This window comes from Haliotis cracherodii, unplaced genomic scaffold, assembly GCF_022045235.1.
Source record: "Haliotis cracherodii isolate W230 unplaced genomic scaffold, xgHalCrac1.p SCAF_13, whole genome shotgun sequence".
Taxonomy (NCBI): Eukaryota; Metazoa; Mollusca; class Gastropoda; order Lepetellida; family Haliotidae; genus Haliotis; species Haliotis cracherodii.
Genome location: NW_027266268.1, coordinates 12,982,808 through 13,000,214, shown reverse-complemented (window position 1 = coordinate 13,000,214; position 17,407 = coordinate 12,982,808). Strand labels below are relative to the sequence as shown.

Genomic DNA, 17,407 nt, shown 5'->3' with positions numbered 1-17,407 from the left:
GCTCAGATATTATGCGAGGATTTATCTGGGATCCCAAACAAGCAGGCAAACTGGAAAAACATAATTGTTTGTTCAATAATGGTTTGTAAGATTTTGAATATGATTGACTTATGGATTCTGCCTTTAACAGAGTTTTCTTATGATTATGGAAAAGGTTTTATCACTTTCATTTAAGCTATTTTTGTCAAATTCAGAGGTATTTTAACATTGTATTCTTAACACTTAACATTAATTAAACTACATCAGTTAAATTTGTTCATTTGAACGAGTAATCTGTTTGAATCATTGTCCTTTCTGTTCTTTGTTCCTGTAATTGCTCCGTCCATTGAAATTAATTGTTCCCTTAATTGTTCGGTTCATTGTTACCCTATGGGGCACGGATGGCCCAGTCGTCTTAATAGCGATTCGCTGTGCAGAGTTGCATCCCTTGGGCATGCCAGAAACCTATGATTGTATGTTCGAATCCTAGTGTGCCCCGTTTATGTTTCTAGGTTTGTCAGTACCATACCCATGCTCATAAACCCAACTCACTCACTCACTCACTCACTCACTCACTCACTCACTCACTCATTGTTACGTTAATTGTTCTATTCATTGTTCCCTTAATTGTTTTATTTGTTGTGTTGTTTATTGTTCTATCAATTGATCAATTCATTGTATTCCATTGTTCTCAAAATTGTTCTGTTCATTGTTTCATTAATTGTTTTCTATTGTTCTGCTGACTATAGAAACTGAAGCAGATTTGTGATGAAGCTCCGGACATGTTCCGTCTTGCTCCAGAGCTGGAAGAAAGGTTTGTCCCTTGAATTTGTCAGTTCATCCTGGGATGCCAGGGAAAGTCCCCATGAAATGTGATTCAAAAAAAGAAATTATGTATCCTTGAAATATGTCTGAGTCCAAACTTTTTCAATTTCATGTTTCACAGATTTATTCCAGCTTTTCCACACAAGGTCGGTCAAAATATAAATAAGAGTAAAAAGCAATGTCAACCATTTATTTATTTATTCTGCCGTTGAGTTTATATGCAGCTGGCTTCTTGAATCACTGTTAGTGATGTAAACATGGATTTTATATATAACATTTTTTATTGAGGGTCTGTATTACTCACTGGAGACATAACAAAAATAAATACTTTTATGTTTAGTTTATTTATTTTCTGGCTGCTTTTCAATAGGAGCGACAGGCCTGTGAAAATAAAAATAAAATGTGTTGCCTAATTGAATCCTGCAATATTGCAGCTAAGAGCATTTATAGTGTTTATTTTATTTATTAATTCCCGCGGTTTAAACGTGGAGTCAGATGCCACTGAGAAGAAATAAAAATAACGTCTCTTGGATCATATGCATTGGTTGTGCAAGGATTCACTCATAGGTTTGAATCTGAGATTCTTCCAGATTTACATGTTTGGTTTGTCTGTACCATGCCTGTGTTACTTGGTTTCACCAAACTTGTAAACATCTACTAATTTGAAAATTCATCCATCACAAAGTAAAACTCTTTGATATGACTGAGTTACTGTTTATATCTGTGATAAACACACCTGCCTGACTTTACTTGAAACAGCCCCAAAGAAGAAAACTGAAAATACCCCGAGGACTACTCACCACCTATCATGATGTTTTCTATAAATGCACATCTTGAAAATGATAGTGAATGTATTTCACTTTGCAAAAAAAAAGTAATTTCTGAAACATATTTTATTCTGACATCTGTGGATTTTTGGGGCATTTCATGTGTTCAGTTGTTACTTTTCTGATTCAGTGTAATTGTGCCCCAACATGTGTAATATTGGCTCACCAACTGACACACTCAGGCCACCCACCACGCAGCTGCAACAACCCAGCCTCGAACCAACCACCCTACCTCCCAACCACCCTACCCCCTAACCACCAACTTTTAAAAGCCCACCCAACCAGTCAACCAACTACCCTACCTTCCAACTATTGAACAAACCTTTAAAGGTCCAATCAGCAACCATCCAGCCCTCCCAAACACCCACCCACCCATTCACCCACCCACCCACCCACCCACCTACCTACCAACCCACCTACCTACCAACCCACCAACCCACCATGCAACCATAAACCAATTTCAAAACAACCCAACCCACCACCCATCCAATTATTGAACAAACTTTCAAACATTCAACCAACCATTGATCCAAACTCCAAACCACCCAATCAACCAACCAACCAACCAACCAACCAACCAACCAAGAAACAACCAGTCAATGGTTTAATTGGCCTGTGTAGTGCATTTGGAATTCTGTGATCTGAAATGCAAATTTATTGTGATATTTCTTTTTAAGCTTTTAATCATAAGATGAGAAATACAAAGTGAAAAGATGAACTTAAAGATTGACATTATCTTGTTTTGTTTCCAGATGGGAGAGGATGCAGAGACAAGAATCAAGAAACGCATCACGCGGGCAGTCTCCACAGCCAGAAGCAGCATCCCCTGGGGCCTACTTCCTGTCGGGAGAGGAGGCGAACAGACTACAGCGACAAAATCAGGTCAGTTTCAGACTATCACAATACTATTCCAACAGTTAAAAATGCCTACAATAGTCAACACCAGTTACAAGTAAACCCCTGCAGAAAGTCTGCATGGTTTAGTAGGAGTTGCAAGTATTTTATGGGTGCTTCATGGTCTTCACTATTTCATTAAAAATAGAACTGGAAAAATGAGAATAGTAAAAGTACATAAAATAGTCATGTTATATTGCTGTTAATATTGATCAATTACTATGAGAACTGATAAATTGATGTGTGCTGAAATTAGCTAAATATTACCATGGTTACAGGGAAGAAGTACACCAGACTACAGGTCAGATTCCCAGGACCGACACCAGGAGCCAGGAACCAGGCCTGGTGGCCAGGAAGGTATGTTTCATAAACCTGGCTCCGATCATCAAGGTGATGTTAGTGATACAATTGTCAATAATCCCAAACGTCAACACAGACAGTTATAGTACTAGCATCCCCATGGAACGGGGCACTGATATCATTGCAGTCTGGTACAGATTATCCATGCTTATGGGTATGATTTATGGCTTATGGGTACAATGTGTGAAGCCCATTTCTGGTCTTCCCCGCTGTGATATTGCTGGAATATTGCAAAAAGTGGTGTAAAACCATTCTCGCTCGCTCACTCGCTTTACTCACTGGTTTGTTGTAAATGGGGATTTTATGAATGTTTCGAATGATTAATCACAAAATTGTAGCTATGTTTTGTTTGATTTGTTCAATTCTGTGCAATAAATTGCTTTCTATCGGCTGTATGTAACAGAGAGACTGTTGAATAATTTTCTTAGATATTTTTACCAAGTTCATAAATCAATGATGGAGGTAAAAGTATATTTTTACATTTGGGAACATTAGTTGATGAGATCAATAACCTATGAAACAGGTTTAATGGCATAATTAGTTTTGCATATTTAGATCACAGAGCAAACGTTGCATGTAGGTAATTTTCCTAATTTTACATTCAGGAAGTGGAAATAGAACAAAATATGAAAAAATGAATGGTTACCATGGCAACACATCCAGAGACAGTTTGTCATCTCGAGATCGAGCATCTCCTTCAATGCCCAGTAGAGGGCGCCTCTCACCATCCTCACATGATCGGCGATCACCGACACAAGATGGACGTTCGCGGTCACCTAGGGATGGCTACTCGCCAGTCATCAGAGGAGGTCCTCGGGGATCAGGACGCCCCACCCTCAACATCTCCAGGGACAGACTGTCGACTGACGGGAGAGAGCTCTCGCGGGACGATCCAAACACATCACTGCCCCGCCCTAGACGCCACAGTCATGACTTCAGGGACCACAAGATGAGGAAGGTATGCAATATTTTTCAACATATTTAAAGAGGCACTAGGCACAAAGTCCTTCACGTTGAAATCCATATTGTTCACGTACTGGATGCCTAGTTCATTACAATATTTTGATTGGACTATGCCTATACTCGTTAGTCCAGCCAAAATGTAACTCTAGAATTCCAGCCTAGTTCAGCAAGGGTGGTAACTGGATGTTTATAGTCAGTTAACGCCCTTGCCTTTGAATATGACAGTCCTTGCAAAAATGAATTTGGTCATTCAAACTCAAAATGAAACAAACGAGAAATGGTTGCTGGATGGTGTTCTATATGATATGGGTATAATATTTGTGTTTTGGACTTCACATTTACAGTGTTTCGGCAACTGTTTTGCAGCCTAGTAACGTTTTCAGAACATTTGTAATTTTTTTGTACCTTTGCCCGGTAGTCTTTAAAGATACTACTCAACATTTGTTAAGAAGCACACCTTTGACTAAAGTGACTATTATAGTCCTAAGCATATATGAGTAGTGTATGAGATTACCTTAATAACCAAAAAACATCATGCCTAAATTACATATCTATGAGTAAGTGCAGTCACCCCATAAATGACATCCTCCCTCGTCACCTTGCTGATTATCCTCTTTGGTCATGTGGACAAGGCGTCCAACCATAGATCAGAAAGTCCATGGTTTGATCCCATCACAGAACTTGGAAATGTTAAGATTCCTGTGGGTAGACTCATGGTACTAATTGTAGTGTCTTTACCTACACTGATGATGGGTATTACACATAGATCTAAGCTGAACTTGCTTTCCGAGGTGGCATGAATGAGAGAAATTCTGTGCTGTTTTTGATAAGAGATGGAGCTGGTGATGTTATTTTCAACATGAAACGATCGTGGTAATTGGGTCCAGGGTATTGATCGTAATAGATTAGATATATCATACTCAGGATAATCAAGGATGTGCGTATACTGACTTTGCTATGAGACAGCATTGACTCATTGACGGACGTGTTCTTTGTTAGCATCCTGGTGGTGGCAGCATGCAGAGTCTGGATGACAGTGGCATCTCAGACCAGGGGGCACTCGCCAACCTCCCAGGCCCCGGAAAGTTCAAGCAGATGACGAAGCAGAGAGGAGCTGACGATGTGGACAGTGGATTTATAGGATCGGTGGTTGGGTCAGACGTCACTCGTCCATTACCTCAGCAGCAGCAGCAGCAGCAGCAACAACAGCAGCAGCCACTGAGACTGAGACACCCTGGGGACTCAGGGAGAAGGAACAGGGCGAGGTGAGAATCTTAATCTATGTCCACATCCGTATCCACATCCATTTGCAAATCCATATCCACATCCACATCAATATCCAAGTCCACATCCACATCCAAGTCTACATCCACATCTAAATTCCACATCCACATCCACTTTGCAAATACAAATCCACACTCACTCACTCACTCACTCACTCAGCTCAGCTCAGCTCAGCTCAGCTCAGCTCAGCTCAGCTCAGCTCAGCTCACCTCACCTCACCTCACCTCACCTCACCTCACCTCACCTCACCTCACCTCACCTCACCTCACCTCACCTCACCTCACCTCACCTCTTTTGTTATTTTCAGTAGTGTTAGAAGTGGTGCTGACACAAGCACATCGGACACAGGCCGTGGTCGGTCAAGGTCAACGAGAGACAGTGAAAGTGACCGTAGAGACAGTAGCATGCAGAATGATAGCATGGAGGTGACGGCCAGTTTCATGGATGACCCGACAGAAACAGAGGTCAGTGAAAGTGACAGAGGTCAGAGGTCGCAGAAAAGACAAGGTCGCGAGAATCGGAATGTGGGTCAGCATGACCGGACTTCAGAAGGTTACTCAGGAGAAGGTAATTCTAATTGTTATTTTCACAAACTTGATTTTGAGGATGTTAAAAGACATTTTTGATCATGTTCTCTACATGTAAGTTGCATAATGAAGCTTGTATAAGTGAGGTTTCCGTTACTGATATTTCAAACATAATTTATACAATGTGAATTATTTTTTTACAATTTTCATGAATATTTATTTTATATTATATTCTGATTATATTTAAATCCATTAGTAATCAGAATCAACTCTTAAGATTTGTTTATGGATCATATTCTAAACAGCTTGAATTTCAATTTCATTCCTTGATAACTTGATGCTTTTTCTGTGACCAGAAGACACAGATGCTACACCAAAAACTTCAACAAGGTTGAAAATTAGCCAAAAAACAGAAAGCAAGGAAGTCGCATCACCAGCTAAACCTCAGCGGAAGTCACGCACCCTGGTGTCAGAGGAGGAAGAGGAGGTAACTCCGAGAGCTACACCAACACGAGGGATGGGAGGATCTCGATACGCCTCTTCATCTGACATGGAGACACCGAGAAGTGTCCAGGCAAGGACAAGACAGACTGCTCCGCCAAGATCAGGGGCCACCAGGGCAACACCTGCTGGCAGACAGATGGATCGAACAGAAGAACGAACTGTTAAAGGGAGAGAATCCCTGCTGAAGAGTAATCTCCAGCAAAGGAAGGAAGATAGGGCAGTGGGGTCAGATCGAGAGTGGGACAGAGGTCATGAGTCAGATGCTACACGTTTGTCGTCTGCATCAGGGTTAGTGTAGATAATATCGTCAGGTCGTTGTTGAAGACAGACTTCACATATGATCCCCTATATTGAAATGTACCCAAAACAAGATATAAATTTACCCATACAAAGCCATATACATTTGATACGAGTGGACACATCCATTGCACAGTGAGTGAAACTGATTTGAAAGTCATTTCAGCTCAACTGAAGTCTGCAAGTTTCATGCACTGTAGAGTACACTGGTTCTTACTTCGGTGCTGTGTACTACCAAGCTAGGGTGTATTCCAATGTTGGCATTTAGGGGCTAAAACAAGGACTAGTTGGCTCGGCATCAATATATTGTGTCTGAGTGGGGTATTCATGTTAAACTGTGGCATGGTATCTCTGTTGGCTAGCAATATAAAAATTGGCATTAGTTTGAACTAGTACAAGCAGCCACACACACACACATATACACATGCATGCATGTTGCTATAACACTGCAATAATCTTGAACACGATGTTAACCCCATCTCAACTCACCTCCAGTGTTTGTAAAGGTAACAGCCCCTCAGCTATAGTGCTTATAGTTCCTGGTATCTTGCTCACAGTCTTAGAATGAGGCTCGGGCACCCCCCATGTGCTGCCATTTGCTGTGCTGAGTTGAATTCCTTAAGCATGCCAGAATCCTGTGACTGTAGGTTCTAGTCCTGGGCTTGATGACATTGATTAAATTTTGTGAATTGGTAAAAAAGAAATCTGTCGATAACATTTTGTAAGTAATAGTGCTTTCACAATAGTTCAGTTTCAATCTTGAAAGAATTTCTTTTTGTTCTTAACTGTTGTATTTATTTTGAAATACTGTTTCTTTGACTGTTATCTATTCGAAGTTGTTATTTGTTTTCAGGTCTCGTCTACGCGCTCTACAGGATGAGGTTGAGAGGTTAAAGGAGAGAGTGGAACAGGCTGTGGAAACCCCCCCTCAAGCCCCTCCTCTACCTCCTCAAGGTCAGCCCGAGTACTATGACCCTTTTGATGATCCTTATGGCTTCATGAGGATGCCAAGGAGGAGAGCCAACTCCTTTTCAGGCACCAATGCACGGGAGTGGGATGAATGGTACTGGACACTGCCCAATCAGCGGAAGAACGATGGCTCGGACATTCCTCTTGGCTACGCTGCTGCGGATGCTTACGCGGAAGTGCCCCCACCACAAGCTGCAGAATCTCCTGCCAGAAGTCGATTACGGAGACGCAGAATGGAAAGGATGAAGAAAACAGAGCAGGGAAATAAGCCTGCAAGTGGACCTACAGAACATCCTCCTCAACCTTTTGCAGGTCCTGGAATTGTGCTAGGTGCTCATCCTGGGTTAGCAACTAATCCGGGAGTAGCAACTCATCCTGGGGTGGCAGCTCATCCTGGAACTCATCCAGGTTTGAGGCCAGGAGCTGTGACAGGAGCTGGGCCTGGAGCTGGGCCTGGAGCTGGAGCTGGACCTGGAGCTGGACCTGGACCTGTAGTTGGTTCTGTCGGGGCACCTACATCCCCTAGAGATGGGGAAGGTGTTGGACTTTATGAATATTATGTCCCTTCCAGGTACAGCACACAGGGGATGAGACAGCAACTTGCCAGTAAGGGTTATTTCCGTACTCCCTCTGGTGCCAAAATCTACGCCAATCAACAGCCAGGTGCTCCCCAGGTTCCTGGTTACCATCCAGCTATTCCCCATGGACACCCCCCGCCTCAATATGCCTACTCTAACTATGGAGAGGGTTATGTCAGCCGAGGCTACCAGTCCGATACTGCTGGCATGCGCCCAGGAACAAACCGTCCCTTTTATACTATCCGTCGTTCTTCCAATAGACCAGCAGTGTTTTCTGTGCCAAGGTCAAGGCCAGTTATGCAATCCTACTATGAGGACTATGATTCTGTGGATGGGCGGTCTGGCTATCAGACTGATCCTGGAATCGGGGCTGGTTCCCGGACATGGAGACAGAGATCGTATGTGGTTGAAGCAGCGACCTGTCCTCTCTGTGGAGGCTCAGGAGAACATACGCATGCTGAATATGATGAAGGCGACAACTTGCAATATCACACCAGGGAATTTGTCACAGAGAGGTGAGTTTTTCAAAATGTGTGCTCATTCTACCTTGTTTATGTACAAGTTGACTAGTTTGGGAAATGGAAAGTGTGACACTCGTTTCTGGCATCACCTGCCATGAAATGAATATTGCTGGAATATTGCTAAAAACGGCATAAAACCTTACTCATTCACTCACTAGTTTGGGCATTGTATAGGCAAAATGGTTACAGTGTGTAGATATAGAGTAGCCACGTATTGGCCATCACGCAAATTAACATTTTCAAAGGGGCATAATATGTACATATTTATTGATTATTATAGCTCTAATATCCATGGAGTTAACATAAAACTGCTCAAAAGTGCTGTTGTGTTTGTGACAGTACACTTCCAGAAACACATATATGGACATCGTGAAGACAAATATGCTGTATTATACATAGCAATGTGATGTTTTCTTTCAGTAACTGCAGTATATGTGTGTTAAAATGCCATTAATTAAGCATTCATTAGCATGATCAAAGGGACCACTCACTGAAGGCTTTGATGTACTGGTTGTAGTTCAAATGACAGCTTAGAGTAAAACCATATTCACTCACTTCTTCCTAACTTTCATGTCAATGTGAATGAATGCAAACATAACCTTGTACATTTTGTAAGCTAATTTTGACTGTTTAGATCGAGTAGGCCTCATAGAAGGTCAAGGTCAGTGTCAAGGTCAGCATCAAGGTCACATCACTTTAGCCCTGAGCGGAGTAGCAGTTACTGGATTCGTGAGTTCAGAGACACTTCCAGTGATGACACAGATGAAGAGATATATTCACGGCGGAGAAGGTTGGTGCCAAATGTTTAGTTAGTAACATGGAATGTCATGTTCATTATTGTGTCTTCTCCATCAGTCATCCAGTGCCTATCAAAACTTAGTGGCTTTTTATTTCCCCTGTATGTATATTGTCTTCTGCATTGTCGTTTTGCATGTATCATTGTATAATTTAATGAATATGCTGTGAGGATGTCTTTTAATTGGAGACTTTAGTATTACTTTGACTTATCGGGTGGACCATCTTCCCGAGGCAAGGGAGTTAACTGACTATAAAAGTCTTGTGTTGCCAAACTAGGCTGGGATTCTGGAGTTACGTTTTGGCTGGAGAAACGAGTCTATGCATAGTCCAATCAAAATCATGTAACGAACGACATGGATTTCAATGGCCAGATTTTGGTCGACTGCAGAATTTGTGAAGCATGTGTACCGCCAACTTGGCGTCGACAGATATTTTGCAATTTTTTTCATGTTTTTAATCGAGGTGCTTATGTGATCTCATTCTCTTCCCGGGGTAAGACACGTTTTATTTCAATATAGATCTTGATTATCAATGAGATCAACTTGGCTTTTGTTTGAAGCAAATGCAAGTTAAATGAGACATGGAATCTGATTGGTCAATAGGAGGGACATAGAAGGGACATAGAAGGGACATAAGTCATAATAGCCACTGGGTGCGCTATGATTGAGCCTGGAAATTCCAGCCTTTTCATCAAGGGTGGAAACTGGACGTTTATAGTCAGTAAACTCCCTTGCCCTGGGAAACTGTGGGTGGAAAGGCTCGCTGACTTTGTTAATTGCAAGCATCGTACGAGATGGATTAGGTTGTTGTTAATAATATTGACCACTGGTTTGTCTTGTCAAGTTTGATTATTTACAGGCCATCCAATTGGTGTGCTATTGCTGCATGTGGCATTAAACAACAAACAAAACAAGTAGTTTTATTTTTTGTGAAACTCTTTACGAGTTTTGCCATGGATCGGTAGTGTAACCTGATCACCAAGTTTGTCACAGGCCGCAGCATACAATCATAACACATGATACCTCTCAAATAGAATCAATCGTTATGACAATCGTTTGTGTGGAAGCCTATAAAAGTAGTTGTTTCGCGGAATTGGCTTACAACGTTGATTTTCTAATATTGAGACATGAAATTCAGCTATGTGTGACGTTAAAAAAAATAGTCATGTTTTGATGGGCGTCCGTTCAATAGCAGATTTATTAGAGATCGTTAGTCATATCATAACTATCTTTAAAATGCATGTGTATTTTATGTTGTTGTTTTTTTCAAATATTTTTTTTATATAATTCAGTATATGACATTACAGAGTTACACATTGAGTAGCATGTCTTGTGGTATACTTATTAGGTATAGGTTACATACCTATACAGCAGACAGCAAGTCAGCAAGTTTAAGTTGGCAACAATACAAGTAGTTGACAAGGCTGAAGCTATTATTGTCCCCTAAACTTTCGACAAATCGATCAGAATACCCCTTGGGGCAAATGCCGACAGTCCTTTTGCATTTTTTGCATTTTGTAATCTTGGTGTTTTTTGTGCCCTTACTTTTGATAATCTTTTTCAGGAGCCGAAGTTTATCACGCACAAGACGGAAAACTAGAAAATATAGAAAAGTGCATGGCTCCTACAGTGACAGGGATATCGATGTGAGTTGCTTTGTTTTCTTTTGTGAAGATCCGGGGTAGTATAGGTCCTCAGCAACCCATGCTTGCTGTAAAAGGCGACTATGCTTGTCATAAGAAGTGGTCGGGCTTGCTGACTTACTTGATGCATGTCACCGTATCCCAAATGCGTAAACTATGCTCATGATATCAATCACTGGATTTTCTGGTCTATACTCGATTATTTACAGTCCGCCGTCATATGGCTGGAATATTGGTGAGTGAGAAATGAAACATCCAATGACCTGTATGCCAAATTTATAGAAGACATAAAAAAACACTTTTCATAATCAAATATAAAAGTAACCATGGTAACTGATTGTTGTATTGTATTTTGTTTTTGAGGCATAAATCAAAACTCATCTTTTTTGGGGGAAGTGTACACATATTCATATGCCCATTAGCATGAAGACAGATTCAAGTGACTTTCCAAAGATTTAATATTTCTAAAATGTACTTTTGTAGCAAATTCCTAATTTATTTTTGCATGTTTTTGTTTCTTTACACTTGATATGTTGAAAGCTGGGGGCTTTTCTTATACCTGGTTAGAGTCATAAAGGACACTTTATCAATTGAGGTGCCTCTACTTTTTGTATCCCCAATTGAAACAGCATCTCTTTACCCTGGTCAGTATTAACAGTGGTTTGTTGTGTACACTAAGAAAACTGTTCGACATGTGATCACAGTTATTTTTGCCTTTGAGTACTTATTGAAAACTCTTGTCAGTCATATGTTCCCTGACAGCTAATGGAAATTTGTATGCAATTTCAGACAATACTTTTTAAACATGTTGGGATAGGAATGTACCCCAAAATTTGTTTATCCAGAAATTGTTTAACCTTAAATATAACTTCAATGGAAATATGCTACCTGATTTAAGGAACCCTGCATATGATAGTAGAAGAATATTTGATGTACAATTTACATGTAATAGTAAAAACAATATCGTTGTTTCAGAAGGATGATTCACTAGATATTGATCTGAACGAGTCTCTGAATCTGACTGAGGATATTCGTGGTCTCACACGGAAGATGCTACGGTCTATGCGTTCCGACTTACGCAGTTATAAGAGGCGAGATTTCGGCTCTTCAGAGTGGTGATGCCAACAAGGAAAGCCTCAGTTCCTACATACTATGATACTGATTGCTCCAGTTTCCTGAAGCCAACACTTTTACCTCAGACCTCACTAGCAATTCCAGCACAGTATAGTTCCAGAACCTGAAGGTCAAAGCCGGATAAGGGGTGGTCGGGTAGCCTAGTGGTTAAAGCATTCGCTTGTGACGTTGAAGACCAGTGTTTGATTCCCGACATGGGTACAATGTGTGAAGCCCATTTCTGGTGTCCCCCGCTGTGATATTGCTAGAATATTGCTAAAAGCGGCGTAAAACCATACTCACTCACTCGTTCAAACCCCGATGCAACTTTGATATTGTTCAAAGCAATTTTATATTGTGTAACTCTCATGACGGCTGAAGGATGAGTATCTAGTGGTGATGTGGCTGACTGTGTCATCGTGCCCTGAAGATGTGGATCTTTGCTCTTGCTGTCAACCACTGGTTTGCCTTGTCCAGATTTAATTATTTTCAGGCCGATGTATTCATGCTGGAATATTGCTGACTGCAGCAAAACAAGATTCATTCACTGCACAGAAACAATATAGCTCTCTGGGGTTGGAGGAGATCTGATTCCTTGCCTCTGAGGAACTATTGTAATGACCTATCCTGATATTCTGAAGTCCTGAAATATTTAAATATATATAACCTTAAAAACAGGTATGCAAAATCTGGATCTATGGAAAAGGAAGACCGGATTTTGATTGAAGCGGGAGTGTGTTCGTTTTGCTTGATAAAGTATCTGTGATTATCGTAACCGTGGTTACCGAGCTGAACTAGCCTGCTTGAACAGCCATTGAACCAGGTGGAGTTTTATTTAGAGACTTTTATACTTCATAAGGAAAATGTCCGTCCATTATGTTATGCAATGCAGTATATTTTGACAAAATATATGTCTCACATTACACAGCAATGAAGTCATCATGTCATGAAATCCAATATGGCCGTTTTGTCAACAATTTTGTATTCAGGTCTTCCTCTGTGTTGAGATCATTTTACCATAAATTCTCAATTTTAGGATGAATATAAGTTAAAAAGGTTGTCAAAATGTCATAAGATAAAGATCTGGTAATATTGTAATTATTGTACCTTTTTGTGGGTCATTTATAGAATTGAGGACTGTAGCTTTTAATGTTTGTTTTACATCGTGTTATTCCTGTAGATGGGTGTGGATGTACTGTAATCTCATTTCTTGAGTGGTGTACCACTTTTATGCAGACATATCTTCTTGTATACAATATACAGGCTAGTTTTATCATATTCATTTAACTATCCTCAATTATCCAGAGTATTTGATCTCCATACTATTAAGATAAATACCATGGACCCATTTTCTTCCGTACATTTGTTTTCTTCTTGATTTTTATGACATAATTTTGAAAATAGCTGTCCAATCAAATTGCACTCATCAGCAAAAGAAATTTTGTGCAAAGTTGGCGTTAAGAGACAAATAGATGGTGCCGTCACTTCCATAATGAAGCTATGGTGGCAAATAAGTCCAGGGAATTTATCATAATAGAATAGATACAATACACTGTATTAAGGAGGATGTCAAATTACTATACAAATGTATTTTGCCCCACTTGTCAGTTCGCAGATATTATGCCATAGTATATGATGTGTTATGCTTCTATCTAGGAATTGGCTGATGAAGGGTAGCTTCAGTTAAGAATGACACTGTAATTATATAATGGTCATTTGTTTTTCATTCATTGTTATTCTGAACTGTGAAAACAGGAGTTAGCCATGTTGTATCGGTGTAATATGTGTATCCCACTGTTAACAGTTCGGTTGTTTTCACGCTAAGTCAGATGACATACACTTGGCACACACTGGACATTAATATCTGTGCAGCAATGAACAAATGCCAGCATGTTTGCATTGAGATTAAAGGCAGACTGTGATTTTTTTATATTTTAATTAGCATTATGCCATGTTTTGCAAATAGGGAAACTTCACCTAAGGGTGGCTCACAGGGTGATTAGATCCAACCACCAAACTCAGTCCCAATTCCATCATCAGTCCATCATCATGGTAATCCTGCCCCAACCCAGTCCTTATTCCTTTCCCATCCCACAATATAATCCTGCCCCCAACTGAGTCCTTATTCCTGGCCTCACTATAGTCCATATTCCTGCCCCAACCCCATCCTTATTCCTGACCTCACACAAGTCCTTATTCCTGCCCCTGCCACAATCCTCATTCCTGCCCCCATCCAAGCCCTTACTCCTGTCCCAACCCCAGTCCTAATTCCTGAAACCCGAGTCCTTATTCCTGACCTCACCCGAGTCCTTATTCCTGGCCTCACCATAGTCCTTATTCCAGCCCCTGCCGAAATCCTTATTTCTGCCGTTTCTTCATATTCAAATGTTTGTCAACTTGCTACCTCTATCACATCACTACTAGGCCCTGTCACAGAACATGCAGGATGTTATTATTAAACACTGCACATTGTGTACTGTTTTACTTCCTTCCGTCCACCTTACTATCAAGGTACAATCATCACACGTTTATGTGTGATTACAGTGTCAATCTGTACTATTTTATTGATCCAGTATCAGGAAGTAATCTTAAATTTTGAACTGCTTTTTCCATTACCCAACATGGCAGAAGCAAAAATTAATCAAAATTAAATACTTTTCAAATGTAATTAAGATGATATTTAGTAAATTAATCTTGGAGGAGCAAATCATTGTTCAGTAAAGTATTCATTTGTATTAACTTACCTATTCAAAGTATTTCCTATCATACATTAGGATAGTCTGCAAATGCCCCCATATGTTTTGAAGACAAACTTCAAACTTCACGAAATCTGGTGAACATTATATAAAATATGTACTTTGAACATTCTGTGGTATTTTTTAGCATTCTGATGATTACCATGGTCAAAATGACTAAATTGTCTTAAATAGGCATCCATCCTCGGCAAACTTTTATGTGCTCTGAGTGCTAAACACACTTATGTGTTTTAATTATTCAAATGTATTACGTATGTCAAGCTACATTGTGATATGAAAGATATGCAGCTATGGCAGATAACATTAAACTTACCTATTTATATCATTTGCATATAAAATGCACATATCCAGTATTAATCATTGAAATGTTTTGGCTGATTTAAAATATTATTTATGATAATTGTTTTTTTGATTCATATTATATTTCATATATCAACTGGGTTTGAAAATATAAATTTACTTTTTGAATTTTAGATTTAGATACCTTTTGTATTTTAAAATGTGTTATATATGTGATAAACAGTTAGGCATCCCAATAACTGGTTTTAGAACAGAACATTAATGTTGTGTACTTATTAATGTTTTATTGAGTTTCTTAATTTTAATTTGTATGACACACATATATTCATAATATGTACCAAAATATCCGTCCTTGAAGCTGACAACATGTATTTTATTATATTTCATGTAAATGCTTTGTATAGTGTGATTTCAAAGTCATTTACATTTTACATTTACAAGTGAGTGTCTGGTATTTCCTGGAATGATGCATTACTTATGGCAATACTAAGTGTAAACATATGTTGTCTCACTAGGCCAGATTATTTGTTTTCCTGGTTGTCCATCTCTGTAATAGACAGTGGACGAGTGACAGTACTTTGTCAGGATATAAAGGTACAGTCTGGAGAACAAAGGGTGTGTCATCTTTGTAATAGACAGTGGACGAGTTAAAGGGTGAATGTTTGGATATAAAGGTACAGTCTGGAGGACAAAGGGTTTGTCATCTTTGTAATAGACAGTGGACGAGTTAATGGGTGAATGACAGTACTTTGTCGGGATATAAAGGTACAGTCTGGAGAACAAAGGGTGTGTCATCTTTGTAATAGACAGTGGACGAGTTAAAGGGTGAGTGACAGTACTTTGTCGGGATATAAAGGTACAGTCTGGAGGACAAAGGGTGTGTCATCTTTGTAATAGACAGTGGACGAGTTAAAGGGTGAGTGACAGTACTTTGTTGGGATATAAAGATACAGTCTGGAGGACAAAGGGTGTGTCATCTTTGTATTAGACAGTGGACGAGTGACAGTACTTTGTCGGGATATAAAGGTACAGTCTGGAGGACAAAGGGTGTGTCATCTTTGTATTAGACAGTGGACGAGTGACAGTACTTTGTTGGGATATAAAGATACAGTCTGGAGGACAAAGGGTGTGTCATCTTTGTATTAGACAGTGGACGAGTGACAGTACTTTGTCGGGATATAAAGGTACAGTCTGGAGGACAAAGGGTGTGTCATCTTTGTATTAGACAGTGGACGAGTTAAAGCGTGAGTGACAGTACTTTGTTTGGATATAAAGGTACATTCTGGAGAACAAAGGGTGTGGTGATACAGAGTCCTATTGTTCTTCCAACTGTTCCTTTTAACCCTGATAATGTACTGGCAAGATTCCACTGTCTTAGAGCGCAGTGAAATACTCCCTGGTATAATCCCTTGTATTAAGAGTCCCTGTGACACAGGTGCACTCCTAATGGTACAGTCAGATTGTGCCATGAGGGCATGCAAAGAAATGTTGTGATGATGTATATAATGTGGATCATGCTGTAAATGTTTTTTTTGCAAAATTTAATACAGACAAATTTGTAAAACGAACATATGGACATGCGTAAGACACAGTGTGGTTAATATAGTAATCCTGGGGATTATGAAATAGATCAGGATGCTATCTGTCCCTTTGACAAAAAGACCTGTAAAAGTAACAACCCTTAATCATTATCATGATAGAAGATGGAAACCAAGGACATTGTCTGGCCTTAACCTGTAATAGTTGACCACTGATTTCTATATATACTTGATATATAACTGTATACCTAACTGTGTCCATCAAGTCTACATGTACCACAGTTTACGTGTAAGTGATTCTGTCAACATGTACAATGACCTACATATGTGTGATTCTGCCAACATGTATCACAATTTGTAGACATATGTGTGATTCTGTCAACATGTACAATGACCTACATATGTGATTCTGTCAACATGTACAATGACCTACATATGTGTGATTCTGTCAACATGAACAGTGACTTACATATGTGTGATTCTGTCAACATGTACCACGGCTTACATGTGTGATTATGTCAGTGTAGAAATTAGATATTCTGACAGTGCTCTAAATTTGATGTACAATAAACAAATAGATTTATTAAAATAAAGATGACATCATACAACCTGAACAGATGGTGTTGTTTGGAAAATAAGACAACAGGTTGACACTAGTTTCTACTTGCAGAGAATGGCTGCAGTGTGGACACATATTATTTCTGATGCACTATTTTCTTTCAGAACTATTTG

At 39.7% G+C, this 17,407-nt stretch overlaps 1 protein-coding gene across 1 annotated transcript in view; it reads left to right on the top strand.

Annotated features, from left to right (window-relative positions):
- The window catches only part of LOC139459646 (uncharacterized), a 63,751-nt gene extending 51,362 nt beyond the window's left edge, over window positions 1-12,389 (top strand). Inside the window, exons 6-16 of the mRNA XM_071241242.1 lie at window positions 729-793; window positions 2,384-2,513; window positions 2,804-2,882; window positions 3,491-3,843; window positions 4,848-5,113; window positions 5,440-5,699; window positions 6,016-6,451; window positions 7,314-8,522; window positions 9,163-9,318; window positions 10,890-10,971; window positions 11,944-12,389. Coding sequence (XP_071097343.1) covers window positions 729-793; window positions 2,384-2,513; window positions 2,804-2,882; window positions 3,491-3,843; window positions 4,848-5,113; window positions 5,440-5,699; window positions 6,016-6,451; window positions 7,314-8,522; window positions 9,163-9,318; window positions 10,890-10,971; window positions 11,944-12,087 — 3,180 coding nt within the window. The 3' untranslated portion in view covers window positions 12,088-12,389. The remainder of the gene's footprint in view (window positions 1-728; window positions 794-2,383; window positions 2,514-2,803; window positions 2,883-3,490; window positions 3,844-4,847; window positions 5,114-5,439; window positions 5,700-6,015; window positions 6,452-7,313; window positions 8,523-9,162; window positions 9,319-10,889; window positions 10,972-11,943) is intronic.
- The last annotated feature ends 5,018 nt before the right edge of the window (window positions 12,390-17,407 follow it).